Source organism: Notolepis coatsorum (assembly GCF_963971535.1).
Source record: "Notolepis coatsorum genome assembly, chromosome: 11".
NCBI lineage: Eukaryota > Metazoa > Chordata > Actinopteri > Aulopiformes > Paralepididae > Notolepis > Notolepis coatsorum.
In genome coordinates this window covers 106,799,930-106,826,603 of record NC_140175.1, presented here as the reverse complement: position 1 = coordinate 106,826,603, position 26,674 = coordinate 106,799,930, and the positions used below count along the sequence as shown (strand labels likewise).

The 26,674-nt window shown below is 43.5% G+C and overlaps 1 protein-coding gene across 1 annotated transcript in view; it reads left to right on the top strand.

The window, feature by feature from the left end:
* Positions 1-17,495, top strand: part of stoml2 (stomatin (EPB72)-like 2) — a 32,826-nt gene extending 15,331 nt beyond the window's left edge. Inside the window, exons 4-10 of the mRNA XM_084324673.1 lie at positions 4,883-4,941; positions 7,172-7,273; positions 8,137-8,271; positions 8,627-8,771; positions 10,049-10,128; positions 11,235-11,363; positions 15,064-17,495. Of these exons, the coding sequence (XP_084180799.1) occupies positions 4,883-4,941; positions 7,172-7,273; positions 8,137-8,271; positions 8,627-8,771; positions 10,049-10,128; positions 11,235-11,363; positions 15,064-15,135 (722 nt within the window). The 3' untranslated portion in view covers positions 15,136-17,495. The remainder of the gene's footprint in view (positions 1-4,882; positions 4,942-7,171; positions 7,274-8,136; positions 8,272-8,626; positions 8,772-10,048; positions 10,129-11,234; positions 11,364-15,063) is intronic.
* Positions 17,496-26,674: the final 9,179 nt, after the last annotated feature.

Sequence of the window (26,674 nt, the reverse complement as noted above, 5' to 3'; positions counted from 1 at the left end):
ATTTACATTAAGTGGTATTAGTAGGTTACAGCAGTAAGCATTAGTTTGCTCAGTAAATTATGGCCAATTCGTTTTATATTGTTTAATACAGTTAAATAAATAAATATATAAATGAAAAGCAATTTGTTTACTGTACCGAAAATAATACCGAACCGTGACTTCAAAACCGAGGTACGTACCGAACCGTGGATTTTGTGTACCGTTACACCCCTATTAGAAATACATATCTTACACATTATATACTATTAGAAATACATATCTTACACATTATATACTATTAGAAATTAGAAATACATATCTTACACATTATATACTATTAGAAATACATATCTTACACATTATATACTATTAGAAATATAAACTGTTTAATTAGAAACACGTATAATACACAGACTATAAGAAACGCATATCATATACATGTCATAAACTGTTTAATTAGAAATACATGTCATATATCATACACATCAAACTATTTAATTAGAAATACTAATACATACCGGTACATAAACTGTTTAATTAGAAATTCTATATACATATCAAAGTATTTAATTAGAAATGCATATCATAAACTATTTAATTAGAAATACATATAGTAGTGATGCACGATATATCGGCCGCCGATATAATATCGGCCGATATGGCAGTTTTTTTTACACATCGGTATCGGTCCGATATCAAGATGGGGCCGATATGGGCAAAAAAAAATATATATATATTATTTTTTTTACATGTTTTGGCCTTAAATAGTTTTAAAATATCAGTCATTTTTGAAAATAGGTTACAAAAGTAAAAAGAAAATGCGTTTTGGAAAATAGCTCTTTATTTGATTATCATAAAAAAGTGTCTTCTATACAGAGATATCGACATCGATAAATATCGGTATCGGCCAGAACAGCAATATTAATATCGGTATCGGCCACATTTTTCACATCAGTGCATCACTAACATATAGTATACATATCATAAACTATTTAATTAGAAATACATATATACATATCATAAACTGATTAGAAACACGTATAATACACATGGACTATAAGAAACGCATATCATATACCTGTATACACCATTGGCATACAAACATACTGAATATAGCATGTGCAAAATAATATCAATAATAATATAATATCAATGTCCTCAATAATAATAATAATAATAATAATAATAATATAACATCAATGTCCCAAGTGCAATAGTGCTAGTGCAAATAAATAATACAGTGACAGTCCAGTTGAGTTAATGGATGGAGGGGGGGGGGGGGGGGGGGGCATTGGCTTGCAATGGATGGAATAGTGTATAGTGCGGCAATGCAAGTCCGGTTCACAGTTGTTGTAATGTAGAAGTGGGAGTTATGTCACCGGGGGTGGGGGGTGTGGGGGGGCAAGTTGATGTTGATCGTTGAGCAGTCTGACAGCCTGTGGATGGAGGCTGTTGGTCAGTCTGTTAATACCGGACTGGATGGATCTGTACCTTCGACCAGAGGGCAGCAGTTGAAAAAGATGGTGTGCTGCTGGGTGGCACTGGTCCTGTAGGATGTTATTCACACAACGTAGGCAGCGGGAGGTGAAGACTGTGGAGATATCTGGAAGGCTAGCTCCAGTGATCCTCCTCGCAGCCTTGACCACTCTGTGGAGGGCCTCCTTCTCTGCCCTGGTGCAGCTGGAGAACCACACCAGTAGTCCGTAGGTGAGCACACTCTCTACTGCGCAGTGGTAGAAGTTAGCTATCAGTCCCTGTGGGAGTTTAGCCCATTTAAGTGTCCGCAGATAGAAGAGGTGTTGCTGTGCTTTCCCCACAGCAGAGGTAATGTTGACCGCAGGACGCGTGATTATTAAAGGCAACCAACTTGTGTTCAGCTTTTCTCTGATTGGCCACGACCCCACGCCGCTAGCCCGCCCCCTTTTGCTGCGAGTGCGGCAGGAACCTTCAAGTTCCCTGGTGCAAAATAAATCTGGTAGTTCGTTTATGACGTTAATTAATAATAAACACTGTTAGGACTCTTAATAATAAACACTGTTAGGACTATCTGACTCTTAATAATAAACACTGTTAGGACTATCTGACTCTTACTAATAAACACTTTTAGGACTATAAACACTGTTAGGACTATCTCGATTCACGCGTCACTACTGTAACTAGAAACTCTGGGTGTCACTGTACATCAGTGTGGAACTGTACGCTGTAACGTTATGCGTTATTTCGCGTTTTTAACGTCATAAACCAACGCACTACCAGATTCACTCGTCACTGTACATCAGTGGAGGCTGCTTGCTGAAGCGCCAGCGGGGCGATGCGGTGGTTTGTCCCCGGCTTCCGTGCGCCGCCGGCGGCTTGACTCTGTCCAGCTCCAGCAGCAGCGGCCGTGCTCCGTTGTAGAAGCCCTTCAATGACAGAGCTCTCATATTTTGCGAATGCATAAACTATATCTTAAATTATGGCTATGTGTCTAATATGGCTGTCGCTTATCAATGACTTCGCGACAGCCATATTAGACACATAATTTAAGATATAGTTTATGCATTCGCAAATATGAGAGCTCTGTCATTGAAGTGGGTGGTGGCAGTGTAACAGCGTTCACCCTGATGTAAAGTAGCGATTTTTATTGTTTTGTCATGACAAACCAATTACATAAGCTGGCTCTCATATTTGCGAATACAACAGCGTTCACCCACCCTGATGTAAACAAAACAAGTCATTGGGAAGCGGCGCAACTCTCTGCCGCGCGGGAGCGCGGTCACGCAACTCTGCCGCGCGGCAGCGCGGTCACGTGGCCGTGTGGCCAATCAGAGAAACGCTGAACGAAAGGCTGAACACAAGTTGGTTGCCTTTAATATTCACGCCCCCAGGACAGGTCATCAGACATAGTCACGCCCAGAAACTTAAATTGTGAAACCCTCTCCACTTCCTCACTTCCAATGAGGAGTGGAGAGTGGCTGAGGTCACCAGTCCTGCGGAAATCGATGATCATTTCCTTGGTCTTCGTGGGGTTGAGAGCAAGGTTATGACTACCGCATATACAGTAACTAAGACATACATTTGTGGCAGAGGCAGAAAATGGTTCAAAATAAACAAGCTGCATAGGTGGCATAATAAACTGTAAACGAGCAGTTTTTTCTACTTTCCATTATTATATATAATAAATGTTTGCACTGAACATTATACTTGTCTTTTTGCCATTTTATTATAAACCCAGAGACAAGCGCCTCTCATCTATCTATCCTACATTTCACACAACCAGTGTCTATCTGACGGCCTGTTCTGTGGAGCGGACTGGACTATTGAGAAGCGATAGGAATTGTCCATTGGTTCTCCCAGTCCATGTGACCATTTCTAGCATTTCCATTGGCTATAGTGACAGACAGATATATGATAAATAGATGGATACAGTGGATTAGATGCAATCCAGAGAAAACAACCAATATAGATATTTCAAGGTTCTATCTATGCTTTACTTCCGCGCAATGACTGAGAGATCTCCCGATTCCGATACAATAAAGCGAGTCTTTATCACAAATGGATCTAGTCTAGTGTTGCGCCCGGCTTTAGAGGGTTAAATGCCTAATTGTATTTATAATTTAGTTAATGAATGTCTCGTTGTAATTCTTATATACCTAATGTATCACATCTTTTTGAAGCGGATTCAGCATATTTTTCTCCGATTTGACGTCAGTTTAATTGCATTGTTACTGTTCACATGTGTGGTGCCGTCACAGTCACATATAAGTAAAGATAAAGTTTGAATGACTTACTGAACTGATGTTTTAATTTCATACCATACCACACTGCTTGTTTGCTATTTCAGCACCAGGCGCTGTCCACCGACTTTTTTCATGTTGAGCAAGCGCTACATTGCACCTCGCTGCCTATACCTGTTATTCACTCTCAACTTGGATAAAACAAAGTATAATAACTACGGTAATAAGCATTCATTAGGTGGTGGTAGTTTCTCTGTTTGGACATTATAGCTTAAATATATAGCCTAGCAGCATATAGTCGTATAGCCTATAGTCAAAAATATATTCTCAAAATAATTTGACGGGCCAGATATTATTGCTGGCCGGCCAAATTCGGGCCGCCTATTGCCGACCACTGCTCTACGCTCTTGCGCAATGACCAGGAAGCGACTAAATTGGGATGGGAGAAAAAGATGGAAAGGCAAAAAAATAAATACATATCATAAAGGATCTCTCCTCACTACTTACCGAGTTGTGTGTTCAACTTCAAAACACATTTCCTACAAATGTAGCAGAGTGATTTGATAGTAGAGCTAAATGAACTAAACCCAGCAGATGAATTGATTACATCGAGACGCATTGGGAATAGTTTCCATGCAGTGTGTGTGAGCCTAAGATGTGATGAGGAAAATGTTTTGACAACCGTTGGCTAGGGCTGAGCCCAAACGTTCATACCTTCGTCCGTTACGTTGGCATTCGAATTCTAAATCAACATTCAAATAGTTTTTATAAAAGTGTCTATTCATTCTGTTTAAAAACTTTAAACCAATGGGGTTTTTCTTCACAGTTGCATAGAAAGATTAGGCTACACTAATATTATAGTATTAAAAACTGATTAGTTATATTCATTAAAGAAAGTTGATTTAATAAATAAAATAAAACTCATTTAATCAGATTAATCACTTTATTCAAATTGAGGATTTAGTTTGAGGATATTTATATATAAAAAAAGAAAAACGATTTGAAATTATTAAATGTTTTTAAAATTATTATTAAAAACGAAGGTTCGAACGTCCGTTCGAAAAACCCTGACGAAGTTCGAAGCCCAAAAACAGGCTTCGGGCTCAGCCCTACCGTTGGCCGCTATCCTGGTCCCAAGCGTGACTTGCGTGTTGGTTCAGACAGTCAGAATGTTTCTCTGTTTGCAGACAACGTGACGCTGCAGATCGATGGTGTTCTCTACCTCCGGATACTGCATCCTTATAAGGTACGTCAGGACACTGGATCCTTTTAAGGTACGTCAGGACACTGGATCCTTTTAAGGTACGTCAGGACACTGGATCCTTTTAAGGTACGTCAGGATTGACAAAATGCTCGTACCTCTTGTGTCCCAGAGGACACTAATTGATCAAATTACTTTTAGGTCTAGTCAAGATTATAAATGTAGTTTAAAAAAAATGATGTACTGATCATAGAATAAATGCTGCAAAAATAGACGGTTTAAAAGATCTAGAATATTCTTGAGAATAGAGCACCCGTATGTCTCGCACCCACAGTCTGATACCAGTTAGCTGTCTTACGATACATACGAGAGCTCTAGACCCTTGAATGCACAGAGGTTATATACTTTCTTCATTGCTTTGGATGAACATCCGTTGTTCACAGTGAGTGTCCATCACGTGAGACCATGTTGATCTTCTTAGTTGAGCTGCGGTTAGCGGTTCCATTAGTCGGCAATGATTGGGATTCTCTTGTTAGAAGAAACATCCTGTGGCCTTATTTGGGGATGGACCGGGGAGTGTCGCGTTCTCAACTTCTGACTAGTTGACACCCCTCAGCTGGACCTTCAGCCTGTTTTGGTCTTTGTTTTGTTCTACAGGTAGGTCTGGAAGAACCTCGTCTCAGGGTTCCCACTCACATTCAGAGACTAGATTTCCAGTCATGGAAAACCTGGAAAATGTACTCGAAAATGATCGAAGATATGTAAACCTAGGTGTGTTACACAAAAGCAGGGTGTGTAAAAAGTACCCAGAAATTATACTTAAGTGAAAGTATGGGTACCGTCTCAAAATCGTACTCGAGTAAAAGTCAGAGTATCTGGCTAAAAACACACTTGAGTAAAAGTAAAAACGTTTCTACTTTTAAATGTACTTAAGTACTAAAAAGTTAAAGTAAAAACCTTTTTTTATTCCGCGCCAATGAAATGTTCCGTTTTGTCCTCTTCATCATTCGTACTATCGTCTGTGGCCGTCTTCTGTAGCTTGTCACTCTGACTGTCTATTCTTCTGATAGCAGGTATTTAATCAAAGATCCCTGCTTTCTAGTCTTGCACAAGGACCAATCAGCATGGGTATGGGCGGGTTCATTTCCCATTGATGGGGATTTGATTGGCTGTTTTTAAATAAAGAGTGGCCGCAGGATTAATAACGTTAATGTTAGTTCGGCCAGAGAAACAAATATACTACCTTAATTCCTCTAATAGTAACCGGTATTCAATAAAAAACCGGGTCTCTATTAATGACCGGGTGCGCTGTTGAGCTAAGCAATTATAAGCCGGCCTCCTAATACAAGCCGGGTTTCATGTATATTAGAGTTATTGTTGTTATATGCTGGCCTGGCTGTGCAGTAAATACCATATAATGGTATGGTGTTAATGTTTACCAAGAGAGTAATCCTACCTCAGAATTGTATAAAACAAAGTTGTTGTTATTATTATTATTATACCAGTATTGTGATTGCACTATTTTACTTTATTTAACTTTTTTTGACCACCTGTAATTGCACTGTTTACTACCGTATTTCATACAGTACTTGCTTGGTTTCAATAAATGAACCCAGTACATTTTACTGGGTTCAAACTGACACAAAATGTTGATTTATTCATTATGATCTGTTTGAAAATAGAAATATAGGCCTCTCTCTTATACATGCCTCCTCCTAATACAAGCCTGGTATCCGCTACAGTTGAAACAAATACAAGCCGGGGTTACTATTAGAGGAATTACGGTAATTAAAATGGTTGGACCTGCGAGATTTGTACTTTGTAGGTCTGCATTTTAAATGTAAGGAGTAAAAAGTATGTTTTTTCCCTCTGAAAATGTAATTGAGTAAAAGTACAAGTATACAAACCTAATAATACTTGAGTAAAGTACAAAAAACAGTACTTAAGTATTGTAACAAAGTACAATTACTCTAATTAAGTACAAGTTACACAAAAGAACACAAGACCTCTCCTCTGTCATCTTCTACAAGTTACCAGTGACGTGAGGGGGCGGAGCGCACCGCTGGGAAGGAAGCGTGTGCTGCATTTACAACACGAGACAATGAGAGCCATATTGCGTGCGACACAATCTCTATTATCTTGTCTTCATGATCGTGGGAAGACAAAATTGTAATTGCAACTGTATTTAAGCGCCCAGCCCTAGTAGAACCAAGAGAACAGGACGTTGTTGTTGCTACTTCCAGGTCTGGACGGTGTTTGTTGTGATGTCTTGCAGGCCAGCTATGGGGTGGAGGACCCGGAGTATGCCGTCACTCAGCTGGCGCAGACCACCATGCGCTCTGAACTGGGGAAGCTGACGCTGGACAAAGTGTTCAGGGTGAGGACTGAGCGTCGAGCTACTCTAGTCTGCCACTGACACGAGCCTCCCTGCTGGTGGTAACTCTAGGAATGTCTGATCACTGAGTGTGTCCGACTCCCACCTAAACTATCAGTCGACTATCGGCATATTTCGGCCAATCAAAGTCGACTATACAAATCCTTAGTCGAGGTCAGCCCTAGTATACTGTGTACTTTACCTACTCATAGTATATATTTAGATTCTAGTGTTTATTGTAACCATATTTATCGTAATGTATAATATAAATTATGGGGCGTACAGACCCTCAGCTGCATTCTATTCCCCCGTGTAGCTCATCTCATTGATTAGACTGCCTACTTTTACTGTCTACTGTACTATAATTGTATTGCCTGTATTCATGTATTCTACTATTACCCTCCCCCATACCTGTACCTCCCCTCCCCCATACCTGTACCTCCCCATACCTGTACCTCCCCTCCCCATACTGCTATGATGCCTGCATTTCCGAAAGGGGATCAATCAAGGAATATCTTATCTTAATTCCAAGCTTGTCTGTCTCTCTCGTCTGTCTGTCTCTCACTCTGTCTGTCTCTCTCTCTCTCTCTCTCTCTCTCTCTCTCTCTCTCTCTCTCTCACTATGTCTCTCTCTCTCTCTCTCTCACTCTGTCTCCGTCTGTCTGTCTCTCACTCTCTCTCTCTCACTCTGTCTCTCTCTCTCTCTCTCTCTCTCTCTCTCTCACTCTCTCTCACTCTGTCTCTCTCTCTCTCTCTCTCTCTCTCTCTCTCTCTCTCTCTCTCTCTCTCTCTCTCTCTCTCTCTCTCTCTCTCTCTCTCTCTCTCTCTCTCTGACTCTGTGTCTCTCCCCCCCCCCCCCCCCCCAGGAGAGGGAGTGTCTAAACTCCAACATCGTCCACTCTATAAACCAGGCGGCTGACGACTGGGGGATCCGCTGTCTCCGCTACGAGATCAAAGACATCCACGTCCCCCCGAGGGTCAAGGAGTCCATGCAGATGCAGGTACAACCCTCGTGCTGCGGAGCAAGGCACTAACACTGCCAGGGTTAGGGGTTATATTCCCTGTGTAGCTCAATGGTTGTGTGTGTGCACTGCAGGTCCAACCCGTCCAATCTTTCGCCGTCGACTAAAGACGCACTTCTTCAATCGTTATCTGCAATGAAAAAGATCTAACCCTAACTAACCTTACTGTCATGCACTTGTCCTAATAAACTAACCTACACTGTAGCACTCAACACTTTGATGAACATTGTTACTCAGCTGATAGAGTTGTGCCCTTCCTGATGACTTGTCGTACAGAACTTGTAAGTCGCTTTGGATAAAAGCGTTTCAGCTAAATGACTAAATGTGAATGCAGGTGGAGGCCGAGAGGAAGAAGAGGGCCACGGTGTTGGAGTCTGAGGGGTCGAGGGACGCGGAGATCAACGTGGCGGAGGGCAGGAAGCAGGCTCAGATCCTGGCCTCTGAGGGCCTGAAGGCCGAGCAGATCAACAGGGCGGCTGGTGGGAGCTTCTTTAACCCTTGCACTGCCACACGACAAAAGAAAAGTGTTATTATAAATAGTATTATGAATATAATAATGTGAGTGTTATAATAAATATCATTATGAATATAATAATGTGAGTGTTATGCATATAATATTGCTTAACCCTTTCACTGTGACAATACAGAAGGTTAGCCCTTTACCGTCACACAACCGACGGCGATGCTCCATCCGCGGAGCTAATGATGCTAATGATGGAGCATCGCCGTCGGTTGTGTGATAGTAAAGGGTTAACCTTCTGCCGTGTGGCAGTGAAAGGGTTAAGCAATATTATATGCATAACACTCACATTATTATATTCACAATGATATTTATTATAACACTCACATTATTATATTCACAACACACATTATTATATTCATAATAACACTCACATTATATTCATAATACTATTTATAATAACACTTTTCTTTCAACACTCACATTATTATATTCATAATGTTATTTATAATAACACACATTATTTAATTTATTTTGTGGAGAGAAACCTCAGATGGGCTGTTCAAAGGGGATCCAACTACACTATAATAACACTTGCATTATTATATTTATAATAACACTTGCATTATATTTATAATAACACTCATTATTACATTTATAATAACACTCATATTATTATATTTATAATAACACTCACGTTATTATATTTATAATAACTCACATTATTATATTTATAATAACACTCATTATTACATTTATAATAACACATTATTATATTTATAATAACACTCATTACATTTATAATAACACTCACATTATTATATTTATAATAACACTCACATTATTATATTTATAATAACTCACATTATTATATTTATAATAACACTCATTATTACATTTATAATAACACTCACATTATTTATAATAACACCAGGTGTTATACTTGCCAATAGAGTAATCGAGGCGTAGCCACTTACCGAGACCGAAGTTTTTCAAATATCATATTTGAGAGCATATTATTATAAAATGGCTATTATACTTTACCAAGCAGTACAATGTGATGACCATCAATTAGATTAAGTAAAATGTGGTTTTGCATACATAAACGGATATTGTGATACATTGATTTCAGAAAGAAATCCTTTTGATTATTGTGATATCTTTTTATTCTGTATTGCCCAGCTCTACTGCCATGCTTTTTAAGATTTTACAGTGGATTGTGAGTGGGTTTCCTGGGTGCTGTAGTCCGACACCAGCCCAGGGATTCTGATATGGCTACTTTGTTTTTCCAACCAGGTGAGGCCCAGGCTGTTCTGCTTAAAGCAGAGGCCAAATCCAAGGCTATCAGGCTGCTGGCAGAAGCCCTGACTGAACAGGTTAACTATACATCTGTCTAACTAACTATCTCTCTAACTATCTATGTATCTATCTAACTGTCTGTAACTATCTGTCTAACTATCTCTCCAACTATCTGTAACTATCTATATATCTGTAACTATCTATATATCTGTCTATCTATCTAACTGTCTGTATAACTAACTATCTCTCTAACTATATCGTATCTATCTAACTGTCTGTAACTATATCTAACTATCTCTCTAACTATTTGTCTATCTGACTATCTCTAACTATCTAACTAACTATATGTCTAACTATCTGTCTATCTATCTGTCTATCTATCTATCTGTCTAACTATCTATCTGTCTAACTATCTATCTAACTATCTATCCATCTGTCTAACTATCTGTCTATCTATCTGTCTAACTATCTATCTAGAGGATACATTCCTGGTATATGTAAATAGGATGCTTAAATACATTCCTGGTATATGTAAACAGGATGGTTAAATACATCCCTGGTATATGTAAACAGGATGGTTAAATACATCCCTGGTATATGTAAACAGGATGGTTAAATACATCCCTGGTATATGTAAACAGGATGGTTAAATACATCCCTGGTATATGTAAACAGGATGGTTAAATACATCCCTGGTATATGTAAACAGGATGGTTAAATACATCCCTGGTATATGTAAACAGGATGGTTAAATACATCCCTGGTATATGTAAACAGGATGGTTAAATACATCCCTGGTATATGTAAACAGGATGGTTAAATACATCCCTGGTATATGTAAACAGGATGGTTAAATACATCCCTGGTATATGTAAACAGGATGGTTAAATACATCCCTGGTATATGTAAACAGGATGGTTAAATACATCCCTGGTATATGTAAACAGGATGGTTAAATACATCCCTGGTATATGTAAACAGGATGGTTAAATACATCCCTGGTATATGTAAACAGGATGGTTAAATACATCCCTGGTATATGTAAACAGGATGGTTAAATACATCCCTGGTATATGTAAACAGGATGGTTATCCCTGGTATATGTAAACAGGATGGTTAAATACATCCCTGGTATATGTAAACAGGATGGTTAAATAAAGATAATTCCTCTGTGTTTCTACAGAATGGGGATGCTGCCGCCTCGCTGAGTGTAGCAGAACAGTACGTCTCCGCTTTCTCCAAACTGGCCAAAGAGTCCAACACTATCCTCCTACCAACCAACACTGGAGACATCAGTGGGATGGTCACACAGGTGTGTGGTGCATTTAACATACAGTACAAGAAGAAGTCTTTATTTGTCATGCAGATTAATACATGCATGCAAGATGGGCAACATACAGGAACACACACACACACACGCATGCATGCATTGGGTCGCCGATGAAATGTTCCTCTCTGCGTTTGACCCATCCCGTCGTCCTCCCCCCCCCCCCCCCCCCAAGGGCAGCCGGGGACCAATCCAAGTGCTCCTGTCCGTCTTCGTCAGAGTGCGGGGAGAACATGCAAACTCCACACAGAAAGGCCCGGGGGATACCCCACCTGGGTACCTGGTCCCCAAGCGGGAATTGAACCCAGGACCTTTTTGCTGTGAGGCGACAGTGTCAACCACTACACCACCAAGAGCGCGAGATGGGGTTGTCGTGTTTTGAGAGGCTCCACTTCCTCTGTCAAAATGTCACAGTGAAAACTTTAGTGACGGTATAGACCAGTGTTTCTCAAATGGGGGTGTACTGCAAGGGGGTACGCGGGAAAAGTTCTAAAGGTGTGAAAGTCTTTATCATAGTCATGAATATGAAAATCCTGCACCAGTGTCCGTACTGACGCGGGTGCGTCGACGACCGGCCGCGTGAAAGAACTAGGAAGGAGAATCCCGACGTGCAGTGGACTCACTATCATGCACAGGGAAGCATTGGCATCCAAGAAAATGAGCCCTGTGTTGCATGCCGTTTTGAACGATGCCGTCAAGGTAATTAACTACATTAAGCCAAGGCAACTTAATGCGCGACTGTTTCGCAGACTGTGTGAAGAAAAATTGTTACTACACACGGAGGTGCGCTGGCTCTCCCGAGGGAGAATTATCAACGGGCTGTTTGAATTACGATCTGAAGGGCTCATCTTTCTGTCGGATCATGGCTCTCCCCATGCCACCTTGTTCGAGGACACTCGACTGGCTTGCAAAGCTAGCATATCTTTCAGATATATTCACAAAGCTGAACGAACTTAATGTGTGTCTGCAAGGCAAGGACACTAACATTCTGAACCTGTATGACAAGCTGGGTGGTTTTCTCAAGAAAGCAGAGCGGTGGAAAAGGTCATGTGCAGAGGGGGGATCTCACCTGCTTTCCTGGGGTAGATGCTTTCCTCTCCAATGAGGATGTGGAGAGAGCTCCAGTGAAGTCAATAATGGAGTAGGCTGGTAAAGATATACCTCCTAAAATGTGTAAACGGAAGTACAGAAAGTACAGGCTACAGGCTTTCCGGTTTCGACAAAGCAATTATAGAAACGTCTGAAGTGCACAATATTTCCTCGTTTAAGCCACTGCAACAGCTTTGCCTGAAGGATTTAGTACATGACCGGGACGTTCTAGCTTGTTTGCCGACAGGATTCGGGCTAAGTTTAGTCCGTTCGGAGGCAGCTTCCAGGGGAAGTACATACACCAGAAATTCTACCCCATAGACACTTTCGGCAGTAGTTCTTTACCAGGCTTTATCTCACGGAGATACAACTGGGAACAAGGTTAATAATAGAGGGACATTTGGCCAACTTGACTTCTGATTTTAATTCGTACTTCCCTGACATTGAGAAGAGATCTGAACAGCTGGACTGGGTGAGAAATCCATTTCTCTTGTCTGAAAGCAACAGAAGCAAGCTTCCTGCCAGTCTCCAAGAAGATCTCTTGGATGTTTCATGTGACCGTGGTCTACAGATGAAGTCTGAGGGCTGTACTCTCACACAGTTGTGTGTGTGTGTGAAGAAGGAACAGCCAGAGCTAGGAAAGAAAGCCTTGGAACAGCTACTCCCCTTTGGATCCACCTATCTGTGTGAAACATCCTTTTCCGCAATCACCCAGATAAAAACAAAGCAAAGAAACGGGACTATGCTGCATTGCAGAGATAACGAGGAAGAATGCGAACCTTGTGGCTTTTCTTTCACTTTTCTCCAGACCCACACCACTGTAAATCTATTCTCCAGACCCACACCACTGTACATCTATTCTCCAGACCCACACCACTGTAACTCTATTCTCCAGACCCACACCACTGTACATCTATTCTCCAGACCCACACCACTGTACATCTATTCTCCAGACCCACACCACTGTACATCTATTCTCCAGACCCACACCACTGTACATCTATTCTCCAGACCCACACCACTGTAACTCTATTCTCCAGACCCACACCACTGTACATCTATTCTCCAGACCCACACCACTGTAACTCTATTCTCCAGACCCACACCACTGTAACTCTATTCTCCAGACCCACACCACTGTAACTCTATTCTCCAGACCCACACCACTGTAACTCTATTCTCCAGACCCACACCACTGTAACTCTATTCTCCAGACCCACACCACTGTAACTCTATTCTCCAGACCCACACCACTGTAACTCTATTCTCCAGACCCACACCACTGTAACTCTATTCTCCAGACCCACACCACTGTAACTCTATTTCTCCAGACCCACACCACTGTACATCTATTCTCCAGACCCACACCACTGTACATCTATTCTCCAGACCCACACCACTGTAACTCTATTCTCCAGACCCACACCACTGTACATCTATTCTCCAGACCCACACCACTGTACATCTATTTCTCCAGACCCACACCACTGTAACTCTATTTCTCCAGACCCACACCACTGTACATCTATTTCTCCAGACCCACACCACTGTACATCTATTCTCCAGAGCCACACCACTGTACATCTATTCTCCAGACCCACACCACTGTACATCCATTCTCCAGACCCACACCACTGTAACTCTATTCTCCAGACCCACACCACTGTACATCTATTCTCCAGAGCCACACCACTACATCTATTCTCCAGACCCACACCACTGTACATCTATTCTCCAGAGCCACACCACTGTACATCTATTCTCCAGACCCACACCACTGTACATCTATTCTCCAGACCCACACCACTGTACATCTATTCTCCAGACCCACACCACTGTACATCTGTTTCCACTGCTCCAATAGAAGAAGCCAATGACCTTTTCACTGCGACATGTTTGTCTGTTTAACGATCAGACACAGCGAAGCGACACAATGGAAAGCAAAATTGCCCACGAATTTCATATTTAGGCTATTTATCATTCTTATGTATGAGGAATTTGTTAGATAATAGACTTGAGAAACGAAGAATAATAGAATAATGATAAATTAGGGCGGTTAGGTGGCGTAGCGGAGATTGCGTTCGTCACCAACTCCGGAGCTGTGAGCTGGATTCGCCTGTTCGAATCCAGCTCACAGCTCCGGGGGTTGTCACCAGCTTGGCTGGCCGCTCACACTAATACAATTGGCTGTATTGGAGGGTGGGAGAAGCTGGCGGGGTGGGTCCGGGTCGTTGTAAACAGCGACTCCTACAGTTCGGTCGGGGCGCCTGCTAAGCGCGGATAGGACCTGAGTGGGATAGTGTGATCCTTCCACACGCTACGCCCTCTCAGGGAGGATCCGCGCTGCCAGGTGAAAAGAAGCGGTTGATTGGCTGGACGTGTGTCGGATGAAGCATGTGATAGCCTCCACTCTCCCAGATGATCTGACTGTGGGGGGTAAGTGCGCAGCAACCAGGAAGGGGATTGGGAATTGGCATACGACTAACATTGGGATGGGAGAAAAATCGGAGGAAAATGGAGGGGGAAAAAGATTTAAAAAAAAAGAATAATGATGATGATAAATTAATAATAATAATGTCTCCTCTCTCTCCCTCAGGCCATGACTATCTACGGCGCGCTGGCCAAACGGAACCCCATCGAGGTTGCGAGTACGACACCGGCCCAGTAGCCCGGCACGGCGAGGACCTGCGGCGTGGACACGGATTGAGCTCCGCCCTCCGCCGGGAAACTGCTTTCAGTGGGAATCGGCACCGAGGGAAAATCCTCAAGGGGAGTTTCTACTTCAAACAGAAGTGTTTCTTTAGGAGGGAAAGAATGTCGGCCGTTTCCTTTTGGCCAGTTCCATATTTTCTGTTCACGCTAACCATCCCGTTGTTCAACACAACCTACCCGTTGTCACTAGTTCTATTCCTGAACTCCGCCCACCTTCTGCTCCGTTCACAAGTCATGTAGACCGCTGGTGAATTCACCACGGAGAGAAACCAAAACGGTCTGAACAGCTGAAGAGAGGGGGAGATATAGAGAGAGAGAGAGAGAGAGAGAGAGAGAGAGAGAGAGAGAGAGAGACATGTATTTTCCTTCTGATCACACATCTCTGTTTGAAGTAGAAATAATACCCTCTGACCAGAACCAGGCTTAATCCACGTCTACGGAACTGGTCATGTAAGAACTGTAAGAACCTGTGCGGTAACGGGAAGCAGGGCGTCGCAGCCAGGGGGCGCTGTGTGACCCCAAAGGGTGTCTTGTATGAAGGACTGACATTAACGGCTGCAGAACAAGAGGACTTCCAACCAGGAGGATAAATAGAAGAGGCGCATGAATAGTGGGGGCTTCCTGCCTCTGACCGAGGACACTATAAAAGAAGGAAGGGTCATCACGTCACTGTGTAGCTCGTGAACTCACATTGCTGCCAAGTGTGGAAACGTCCTAATCGGCCGACATTGAGTTGAATGGGATCAGCCATCTACTCAAAATCATCAGCAATCTGTTGCATTGTTAACTAACAATATTTTTATATATTGGTTGATATATATATATTTCCTCAGATAGCTTATTTTGCTTCTCCGTGCATAGGTTTCAATAGAACTGGCACCAAGCTGAGCATAGAACGCTGGTATTCTGACACGTTGACCCTTCCTTCTTTTATAGTTTCCTTGCCTCTGACAGGGATGTGATCCTTCAGTTTTGATTGGACATTCACAATTGTTTACATCTACCAGCTATTCTTTTGTTGTTGTTGTGTGTCCCCCCGTATAGTTTCCCCCGTATAGATCCACACAGAGTGGCCGGGCTGAGCAGGAAGATCGCTCCTAACTCATTCAGCGCCAGCTATTATCCTCATCCCTGTAGTCACTGGGCCACACTAAAAGATAGGCATTTTCACTGTGCGTCACGATTTTTGCAGTACTATATCTATATTCTATATTATAGCTATGGAGACAATACTATGGCTCATTTGACAGTCACTATCTCTCGTCCAACATGTAAAAAAGTTAATTTCTTCATGTATACGTTCGCGTGTTATCCTGTGGTGAATATTGTATAGTTTCAGAGTGATCTGGGCTAATTCCTGGAAGCTGAGTTATGGAGCTGAGTTATATGTGCATTTTGCGAAAGTTGTTTGCGTTGCTCGCCTGGACACGCTATTATTTCCAAATCAAAGGTATATACCGGTAATAGGTATTGTGTTTCATCGTGAAGGCATCAAAGGGGGTGGGGGGGGGGGGTTGTTTTTTGATGCCTCTGATCGTCAGCAACGGCATACTTTTTGAATAACCGGACCATATAAAATGTAACACACAGTGTGAAATAAGGTTTCAAAGGGTAGGCGATACTGCCACCATTGCTCTCTCGAGGTCTCAGAATGAGATATTACGTGATTGGCGCTCAACCGCTGGCGAGCAAACACGATATTATTGTGTGGATGGCGCTGAATGAGTTAACGAGGTCCCCTCCTCGACCACCGGGGGGCTTCTGGAGGGAGGATACTGCTGGGTTCTGTATCGTTATGACTTCAGAGTTTTGGTCACATCCCTGATCGGAGGCCTGGGGTCCTGGGATGTTTTATTAGGGCTGTCCTCCACTAAAGACGTCCCTAGTCTTAATGCCTAATAGTTTCTATTATTCTATTAGGATTCTGTTAACTGATCAATTAATCTATTTCATACACAAATCTGTAAAATGTGAGTTTCCCCAAATGCAATTTATGCAGAAGAACCTTTAGAAATATAGTGCTTACTAGAGATATGTGTTTTCAGGAAGTAACTCATTCAGCATCGAAATAAAAACAACTACTAAGGTCTTGGTCGACTAGGAGAGGGCAGCCCTAATGTTTATATTGATGGGGATGTTTTACAGAGTTCCAATATGTTCATAATGTGAGTGTGTTTCGCTTAACTCACTTTCAGGAAGTGGATTTTCTTCAAAAGGTCAAGGTTTTTGCCTTGAGAAGGTCGTCCTCCAACCTGTTAACAAAGTAACTGAAAGTCCAGACGGTCTTTCATCACCAAATAAACTGCAGTATCTGTTCATGTTGTAATGTTGACCCTCATCCACCACCAGGCACACCAGGAACAGGATCTGTCGGGGATTCCGACAGTGTTCAGATCATCTTTGATAGCGGGGGATCCGTCGCAACAAATTATTTTGTTCTATTCAGATGTGGATTTTTTTTTTTTATAGTTTAATTAGGCAAAAGTATTAATAATAAACGGAGCGGTTGATGCAGAAGCAATAAAAGACAATATATATTCTCGATCAATGAGTCCCCGAGATACACTGCCACACAGACTGGCGGGTCCAGTTAGCTGTCCAGCAGTTTGTCTCAAGAAGCTCCCGTCTGTCCAGAGAGTCTGTCCTATATATCAAAACGTAGGAGTTCCTGGCCGCGTCAACACTTCAGGCAACCAACTTGGGTTCAGCGTTTCTCTGATTGGCCACGACGCCCATGTGACCGCGGCAGCGCGAGAGAGCGGCAGTGCGGAAATAGGCTGCATTCTATTGCCATGCTCTGCGACAAACTAACCTTAACCAACTCCGAAAGAATGCCTAAACTTAACCGGCGAAAGAGATATTGCCATGCTCTAAGACAGTGGTTCCCAAAGTCGGGGTCGCGACCCAAAGGTGGGCCGCGAGCAGCCACGGGTGGGCCGCGAGATGTTTAAAAAAATATATATTTTTATTATTTTTTTTGTCAGGCCACTGAACTTAGAAGCAGGCCAGGACAGTGTTTCTAGTTGTATTCTAAAATTCTATTCTATTGTATTCTAAAATGAGACTATATGGTTTTATATTAACTTAATAAATAAACAAAAACGAAAAATCTACTTATTTCAACGAACATTTCAAACTAAATAACAGATTATGCACATAAAACACTGAAAACAACCGAAGCAACAATAGTATTTTAATGAGGCTATGATTATTATCATTATTATTTTGCAACAAGTTAGCCCTCTCATAAATAGCACATATAAATGAATAACTAACTTGAACTAACTTAATAGGATTGAAGTGATATTTGGCTTAAAAAATCGGTCGCCTGGCAAAAAAAAAGAAAAAAAAAGCCTGACGATGTGCATTGGGCCGCGGCTCTCTGACGCCTTATTTTCTGGGCCCTGGCCTGAAAAGTTTGGGAACCCCTGCTCTAAGACAAACTCTAACCTTAACCAACTCCGAAAGAATGCCTAAACTTAACCTTAACCAACTCCGAAAGAATGCCTAAACTTAACCTTAACCAACTCCGAAAGAATGCCTAAACTTAACCGGCAAAAGAAAGACGTTTATATAGAGAGGCGAACGAGTTGAGCTAACCGTCGATGTTAAAACGGGGGATTGCGTGCGGCAACCTGCGCGCCTCTGCCGCCTTCCGCTCTGGCGCAGGGGCGTGCTAGGCGCAAGATGGTTGCCTTAAGTAATGAAGCTTCCTGGCCCTCCCTCGACAGAGAGAGAGAGAGAACTCTCAAGGTCGCTCTACAAATGGAATGCCGGTTACCATGGAACCTCAACAGTAGATATGGCATATTGTAGACACTGTTTCATAGTCCTTTTACAATAGATAGAATTATACATGTTTTACAAATCATCTGGATATTCTATAGGGTTAGAATCATCTGGATATTCTATAGGGTTAGAATCATCTGGATATTCTATAGGGTTAGAATCATCTGGATATTCTATAGGGTTAGAATCATCTGGATATTCTATAGGGTTAGAATCATCTGGATATTCTATCGGGTTAGAATCATCTGGATATTCTATAGGGTTAGAATCATCTGGATATTCTATAGGGTTAGAATCATCTGGATATTCTATAGGGTTAGAATCATCTGGATATTCTATAGGGTTAGAATCATCTGGATATTCTGATATAGGCCCGCCCTCCTGATTACCAATTGTGGGCTTCAAAGTTTCAGTAGTAATTAATTATCAGTGAATAGTAAGCTTCGTTCTTCCTGCGTGTGAGGTGTCAGTGTGGAGGGTAAATGAGCGCTACATGGTAGACAGCTGGCATGACCAAATGCCTTGTCTGAGAACTGATTTTCAGAATGAATTTTGGATTATCATTTCTATAAGCTATTATGCTGATGTAAGCATATTTTTCGAGCATCAGTTACCATGGCAACTATTGAAGCATTGGTTACCATGATATCATACTCCACATGGATCATGACAGAAATCAAATGAAAGTAATCTCATTTTGTCTTCACAAGTTCACACACAGAAGGGTGGTGGTCAATCTCTAATGGAGACAATGGATTATAAAATGTAGTTAAATGATCGTTTGTACATTGACTAAGCGAATGGTCTAAGTCTATACTTTTGATATCTGCTGATATACAGTAGTATCTGTCAGTACAGTACAGCCTCCCTCAAGGCAACTGGAACTCGGCGAGTCCACGTTACTGGGAGCAAGATTTTGTTAGTTTATTCAGATACGTGACTTGTTTTACACAAGTCCAGGCTCACTGGTGCACTACGACAATACACAGAGGGTTAAACGGGTAAAAATTCACAACTGAATATAACCCAGAGAGCAGTTAGTCCTCCTGTCCTCTGATTGGTTTAAAGCAATAGTTGTGATTTTCGGAACCCTATAGCCTTATTTCCTACTTACTGTACCAATGATGGTATTGATGGATGGAGTCCTTTCTCAGCTCAATGCATGCTAGGCCTCTTACTATCAATCAATCCATTTATATTTATATAGCACATTTACAACAGTTGTGTGACTGTACCAAAGTGCTTCACAGATAAAAACGGAGCAAAGAAGAAAAATACATATACAAAACATACTAAATATAAAAGTGCAAATACAAATAAATAAGTGCAGGGGTTCAGATAAAAATAAAAGAAGAATAAAAGAAAGAAAAGTGAAGTAGAATAAAAAAAAAAACAAGGCATAAAAGGACTAAAAGTAACAACCTAGGAGGCAGGCTCAGCTCTGGTCAAAGGCCAGGGAGAATAGTTGAGTCTTAAACTGGGACTTAAAGACCTCAAGAGTCTGGGCTGACCTGATGTGGAAGGGGAGGCTATTCCACAGTTTAAGGGCGGCTATGGAAAAAGCGCTGTCCCCTCTGTTTCTGAGCCTAGACCTGGGCACCTGTAGCAGCAGTTGCTCGGCTGACCTTAGGGCTCTGGATGGGGTGTGGAGACACAGGAGCTCGGTCAGGGACTGTGGGGCCAGGCCATTTAGGGATTTACAAACAATATACTAGCTCCAGATAGTTGGGCACAAACCAATGCAAAGTCAACGGAGTCAAGCTCCTGTCTGTACAAGCTGACTGAAGACAACGGAAATCTCCACAGTGCAACACAAACAACGTGTCGGTTCCCTTCAGTCAGCCTGTACTGACCGGAGCTGCATTGACTTTGTATTGCTTTCTGAGAAAGAATGCTATTGATCAACATCACCATTGGTAAATAGCAAATAGGGATTCCAAAAAAATCTGAACTATCCATTTAACCCTTTCACTACCAAAGGGTTAACCCTTTCACAACCACACTACAGAAGCTTAACCCTTTCACTGCGACAATACAGAAGGTTAATCCTTTCACTGCAAGGTTAACCTTCTGTAGTGTGGTAGTGAAAGGGTTAAGTTATAATGTTTCTATATACATGATGAGCAGGGATGCTCACATTCATTATTATTATTATTATTATTATTATTATTATTATTGGATTCACCATATTACAAATGGATGAGCAGCTGCCCAGCAGGTTTACTATTCAGACTAGACGATGTGTGAGATTGAAAAGCAGGCTGATAGAAGTGGCACGTGGCTCCAGAGAGCTGCTGGAGTCCTGAACACATCTGTTCCACTACAGACCCCTATCTGACAGGATCTAGTCCCAGGGCGTCGCATCTGAACACATTTATTTGTTGGATATAATAATCAGAGGCATTCTATATAATAGTGATGATTCAATTCATCAGGACATATATGACATACATGACATACAGATAGACAGTACTGCTACATCTATACATTTATGACATACCAGATTTGCAAATACAGTACTGTTTGTGATACAAAAAGAGTCCAGAACAGAGAGTATATACATTTGACGTAAAAACTGTACATTGGAGGAGGTTGGGGGGGGGGGGGGGGGGGGGACACTGTACAACTGTACAAGCAAAACTGTACATTGGAATATTGACAAAACACTGCCACTGTTGTGTGGCAGTGAAAGGGTTAACCTTATGCGTATTGTCGCAGTGAAAGGGTTAACCGTTCGGTAGTGTGGCAGTGAAAGGGTTCAATGACATGTAATCTGTCTGTTCTGCTTTACATACCTTGTAATTTTAATTTGGTTGTTTGTTTGATGTGTATTTTATTTCTTTCCCTGACCTCTGTGATGTATGCGTCGTCTTATCTCTTTTCTATTTAATTTGATTATTTTCTTCCCCTTTCCCCATTTCCCTTCGAGAGGCCCTGTTGTCCTCTCACCGGGCCGTCATTGTAAATAAGAATTTGTTCTTAATTGACCTGCCTGGTTTAAATAAAGGTTAAATAAAAATACATTTGCTGGGGGACCCTCTATATAACCTCCTCGAGAACCCAATGGAGGTCCCCACACCTTGTATACCAGTCAGAAGAACTGTTCCCTTTCAGGTCTGAACATCTCGTCAAAAACACAGATGAGTCGGCCTACAGCGAGGAGGGTCGTCAGAACGTGACGCGCCGACAACAACCTGGCCCTCAACACCAAGGAACCCAAGGAGGTCACCGTGGACCTCAGGGAGACCAGAGCCTGCGCCCCCTTCCATATCGACCGGACCTCAGGAGGACCAGAGCCTGCGCCCCCTTCCATATCGACCGGACCTCAGGAGGACCAGAGCCTGCGCCCCCTTCCATATCGACTGGACCTCAGGAGGACCAGAGCCTGCGCCCCCTTCCATATCGACCGGACCTCAGGAGGACCAGAGCCTGCGCCCCCTTCCATATCGACCGGACCTCAGGAGGACCAGAGCCTGCGCCCCCTTCCATATCGACCGGACCTCAGGAGGACCAGAGCCTGCGCCCCCTTCCATATCGACCAGACCTCAGGAGGACCAGAGCCTGCGCCCCCTTCCATATCGACCGGACCTCAGGAGGACCAGAGCCTGCGCCCCCTTCCATATCGACCGGACCTCAGGAGGACCAGAGCCTGCGCCCCCTTCCATATCGACCAGACCTCAGGAGGACCAGAGCCTGCGCCCCCTTCCATATCGACCGGACCTCAGGAGGACCAGAGCCTGCGCCCCCTTACATATCGACCGGACCTCAGGAGGACCAGAGCCTGCGCCCCCTTCCATATCGACCGGACCTCAGGAGGACCAGAGCCTGCGCCCCCTTCCTTCCATATCGACCGGACCTCAGGAGGACCAGAGCCTGCGCCCCCTTCCTTCCATATCGACCGGACCTCAGGGAGACCAGAGCCTGCGCCCCCTTCCTTCCATATCGACCGGACCTCAGGAGGACCAGAGCCTGCGCCCCCTTCCTTCCATATCGACCGGACCTCAGGGAGACCAGAGCCTGCGCCCCCTTCCATATCGACCGGACCTCAGGGAGACCAGAGCCTGCGCCCCCTTCCATATCGACCGGACCTCAGGGAGACCAGAGCCTGCGCCCCCTTCCTTCCATATCGACCGGACGGAGGGCGAGCGTGTCTCCAGCTTCAGATTCCTGGGAGTCCACATCTCCGACTCCGAGGACCTCTCTTGGAACCTCAACGCCTCATCACTGGTCAAGAAAGCTCACCAGGTGGCGCAGCGGACATTGCGCTCATCACCAACGCATGAGACACCGGTATCGAATCCGGCTGTCGCCGTTGCCTCCGGCTTGGGCCGGCCGTCATACTGACTCAATTGGCAGAGTCAGCGGGAGGGAAGTCGATGGGTGGTAATCTGGAAGTTGTAAACAGCGACTCCTACAGGTCGGTTGGAGCGCCTGCACAGCAGAGACAGGAAAATGGCGGGGGCAGTGTGAGCCTCCCACACGTTACTCCTCGCCAAATGAGAGCCCGCGCTGGCAGGTGAAAAGATGCGACTGGCTGCCTCCACATGTATCGGAGGGGACATTTGATGGGCTTCTATCCTCCCTACAACCGGCCAGTGGGGGGCACATGCGAGCAATGTTCAAGACAGGGGAGGGGAGAATTGGCACGGCTAAATTGGGATGGGAGAAAAATTGAAAAATAGGAGAGAAAAGTGGACCACCAGTGTCTCTCCTTCCTGTGGAGACTGAGGAAAGCCTACCTGTCTCCTCTGAGGGAGATGGAGCGCATAGCCGAGCGTATAGCGAGAGATAGAATGGAGCTAGGGATGCTCGATAATGGCTTTTTTACCGATACCGATATACCGATATTGTCCAACGTTTAATCAACATCGAAAGACCCCCCCACTTCCTCCCAGACACCCATTCCAAGAGCCTGTTCGCTTTCCAGGTCTCTCTCTCTCTCTCTCTCTCTCTGTCTGTGTGTCTCTCTCTCTCTGTCTGTGTGTGTGTGTCTCTCTCCGCACGTGTCGGAGGAAGCGTGCGGATACTTCAGGGTTCCCTTGTACCGACCAGTAGGAGAACATGCGCACAACATGTTTGAAGACATGGTTAAGTTTCAAACAATGTTAATTATGTTTAGGGCAAGAAATAATACACATAATTCTCCTGAGTTTAGTAGGAGAAAATACAATTTTAAACATCAGTTTGCACGTACCACACTTAAACAGATGTGTCCTTCAGTTATTGGTGTAAAGTTGTGGAATTCTCTCCATAGCGAGCTTAAGGGATGTAATAGTGTTTATCAATTCAAAAAAAATTATAAAAAAAAAATATTTAGTCTGTATGAAAATCAAATGTGATCTGAATAGTGAGATCTTTTCTTTTTTTTTCTTTTTCTTCTCTTTCTTTTATTCTTTATTCTTTATCATTATTATTATTATTACATTTTTTCTTGTTTAACTGTGGATTGTGTGTTTCTTTTATAATGGTATAAATGATTATTTGTGTAAATTAGGTTGTACGCAGACCATTAAGTAAATACTTGTTAGTTTAGGAATAAGGGGCAGGTAACTATAAGATTTATTCTTCTTCCTGCTCCTTTTGTCCATGGAATGACTATTTATGATTGTGTAATGAAGAAACTATGATTGTATGATTCCATGTGGCAAATAAAAACTCTGAACTGAACTGAACTGAACAACCAGGTAGGGGAGGGGGAGGGGAATTGGCACAACGACAAAATTGGGACCGGGAGAAAATAGAGAAAAATCTGAGAAAGAGAGATACAAAAAATAATAATAATAATAATAATAGAACATTTGTGATGTCACAGTATGATGTCATAATCAAACATTCTAGAACATTTGTGATGTCACAGTATGATGTCATAATCAAACATTCTAGAACATTTGTGTTCTATATATATTCAACAATTCTAGAGGTAAAGTACGCAAGAGTTTTGTGGGATGGGAATCTGGCCGTAGGGTGTGGTAGTGAGGGGCAGGTGGAGAGGGCTAGGAAGATGAGGAGCATTGGGGGGGTGGGTATAAGTAAGGTGGCGAGAGTAGGGGAGAAGAGGGAGGGGGGATGTAAGGGGGTGATAGCTGGGGTACCGGTCGAGGTTACCGTAGAGCAGCTGGTGGAAGAGTTAAAGGGGGACGGGCGTAATGGCATAGTTAAGAGTGCAGAAAGGATGAAGAGGGGAGCAGAGAGGGCAGTGACGGAGACGGTAGTGATTAAGTTTGAGGGTGGGGTTGTTCCTAGGGAGGTGTTTGTAGGGCATAGGATGTATAGGGTTAGGGAATTTGTTCAGAATCCTCTTAGGTGCTATAGGTGCCAGGAGTTTGGCCATATAGCTACCACGTGTAGGAAGGGGCTGAGGTGCGCTAGGTGTGGCGGGGAACATGACTATGGGAAGTGTGGAGAGGGAGTGAAGCCGATGTGCTGTAGTTGTGGTGGGGAGCATAGTGTAGCGTTTAGGGGGTGTGAGGTGATGAAGAGGGAGGTCGCGGATCGGAGAGTGAGAAGGGAGGGTAAGGTGTCGTATGCTGAGGCGGTTAGCAGGGTAGGACAGGGCAGCCAAGAAAGGGTGCAGGGGGTTGAAGGAGGGCATTTGGCAGAGAGGGTAGAGCAGGAGGAAAGAGAGAGGGGAAGGGAGGAGAAATTAGGTATTGTGGCCTTCGTGGCAGGGGTAGTTACTGGTATGGCAGAGGCTAAGGGTAAAACAGCGATGGTGAAGATGATTGTTAGGATAGCGGTTCAACATCTGGGAATGGAAGGTCTGGACTGGGAGGAGGTGGTTAGGGAATTGGCTGAGGGGGCTGAGAGGGACAAAGCAGCCCAGAATAAGATCGCAGGGGGCAAGGAGGGTCCCGCGGAGGGGGGCTCAGACAGGAAGTAGCAGCATTAGCTGCACTCCAATGGACAATGTAGGGGATGACGGGGTCCAGTAGAAGAAGAAGAAGAAGAGCCCATAAAAAGAATTGCGGAGGGCAGTAATACGCCACGATGCGTCTACACTGCCGGAAATTCAAATAAGAAGAAGAAGAAGAAGAAGATCTCATGGAGGGGAGACAGAGACTGAGAAGAAAGGGTTCCCCCTCTTGGGGGGGCCCTCCAAGAGAGGAGATGATGTTTGTATTGTGATTGTATGACAAGAGGAGCAGAGAAGAAGGAGACAGACAAGAGGAGCAGAGAAGAAGGAGACAGAGACGATAGTAATGTGTTTTGAAGATGAGAAGAAGAAGAAGAAGAAGAAGAGTGTAAACGTTCTGTGTGGGCGAAGCATAAGAACTGCGGAGGGCAGTAATAAGCCATGTTGAGAGCGTGATTGTGATTGGAGAAGTGGATCAAGATCGGGACTCGGGTTTCTCGGCCTCTGAAGTGGATGTGGACATGGGGTAGGGGACATTTGGTGGCTTGCCGGGTGTGGCTTTTGCTTGCAGTTGATTGCTTTGGAGTGGTGTTCAGCTGGAATGGGGTGAAGATGGATGGATGTCGGGGTGTCTGTGGAATGTGAATGAACGTGTGGTGGATGTTGGGTAGAGGCTGTTCACGGCACATTTGTCGCCGGGAAGCATGTGGCCAGAAATGTAGGGCGGTGGGAGGTGGCGGGGGGGCCCCTAATCTCCCCACCGGGGCTCTCTGTCGCTTCTTGTTGTTTCTCATGCCTGGTGGAGGGTGTGTTCTGGGTGGTTTTTGTTCTGCGTTTGTTGGGCATGTGTTTG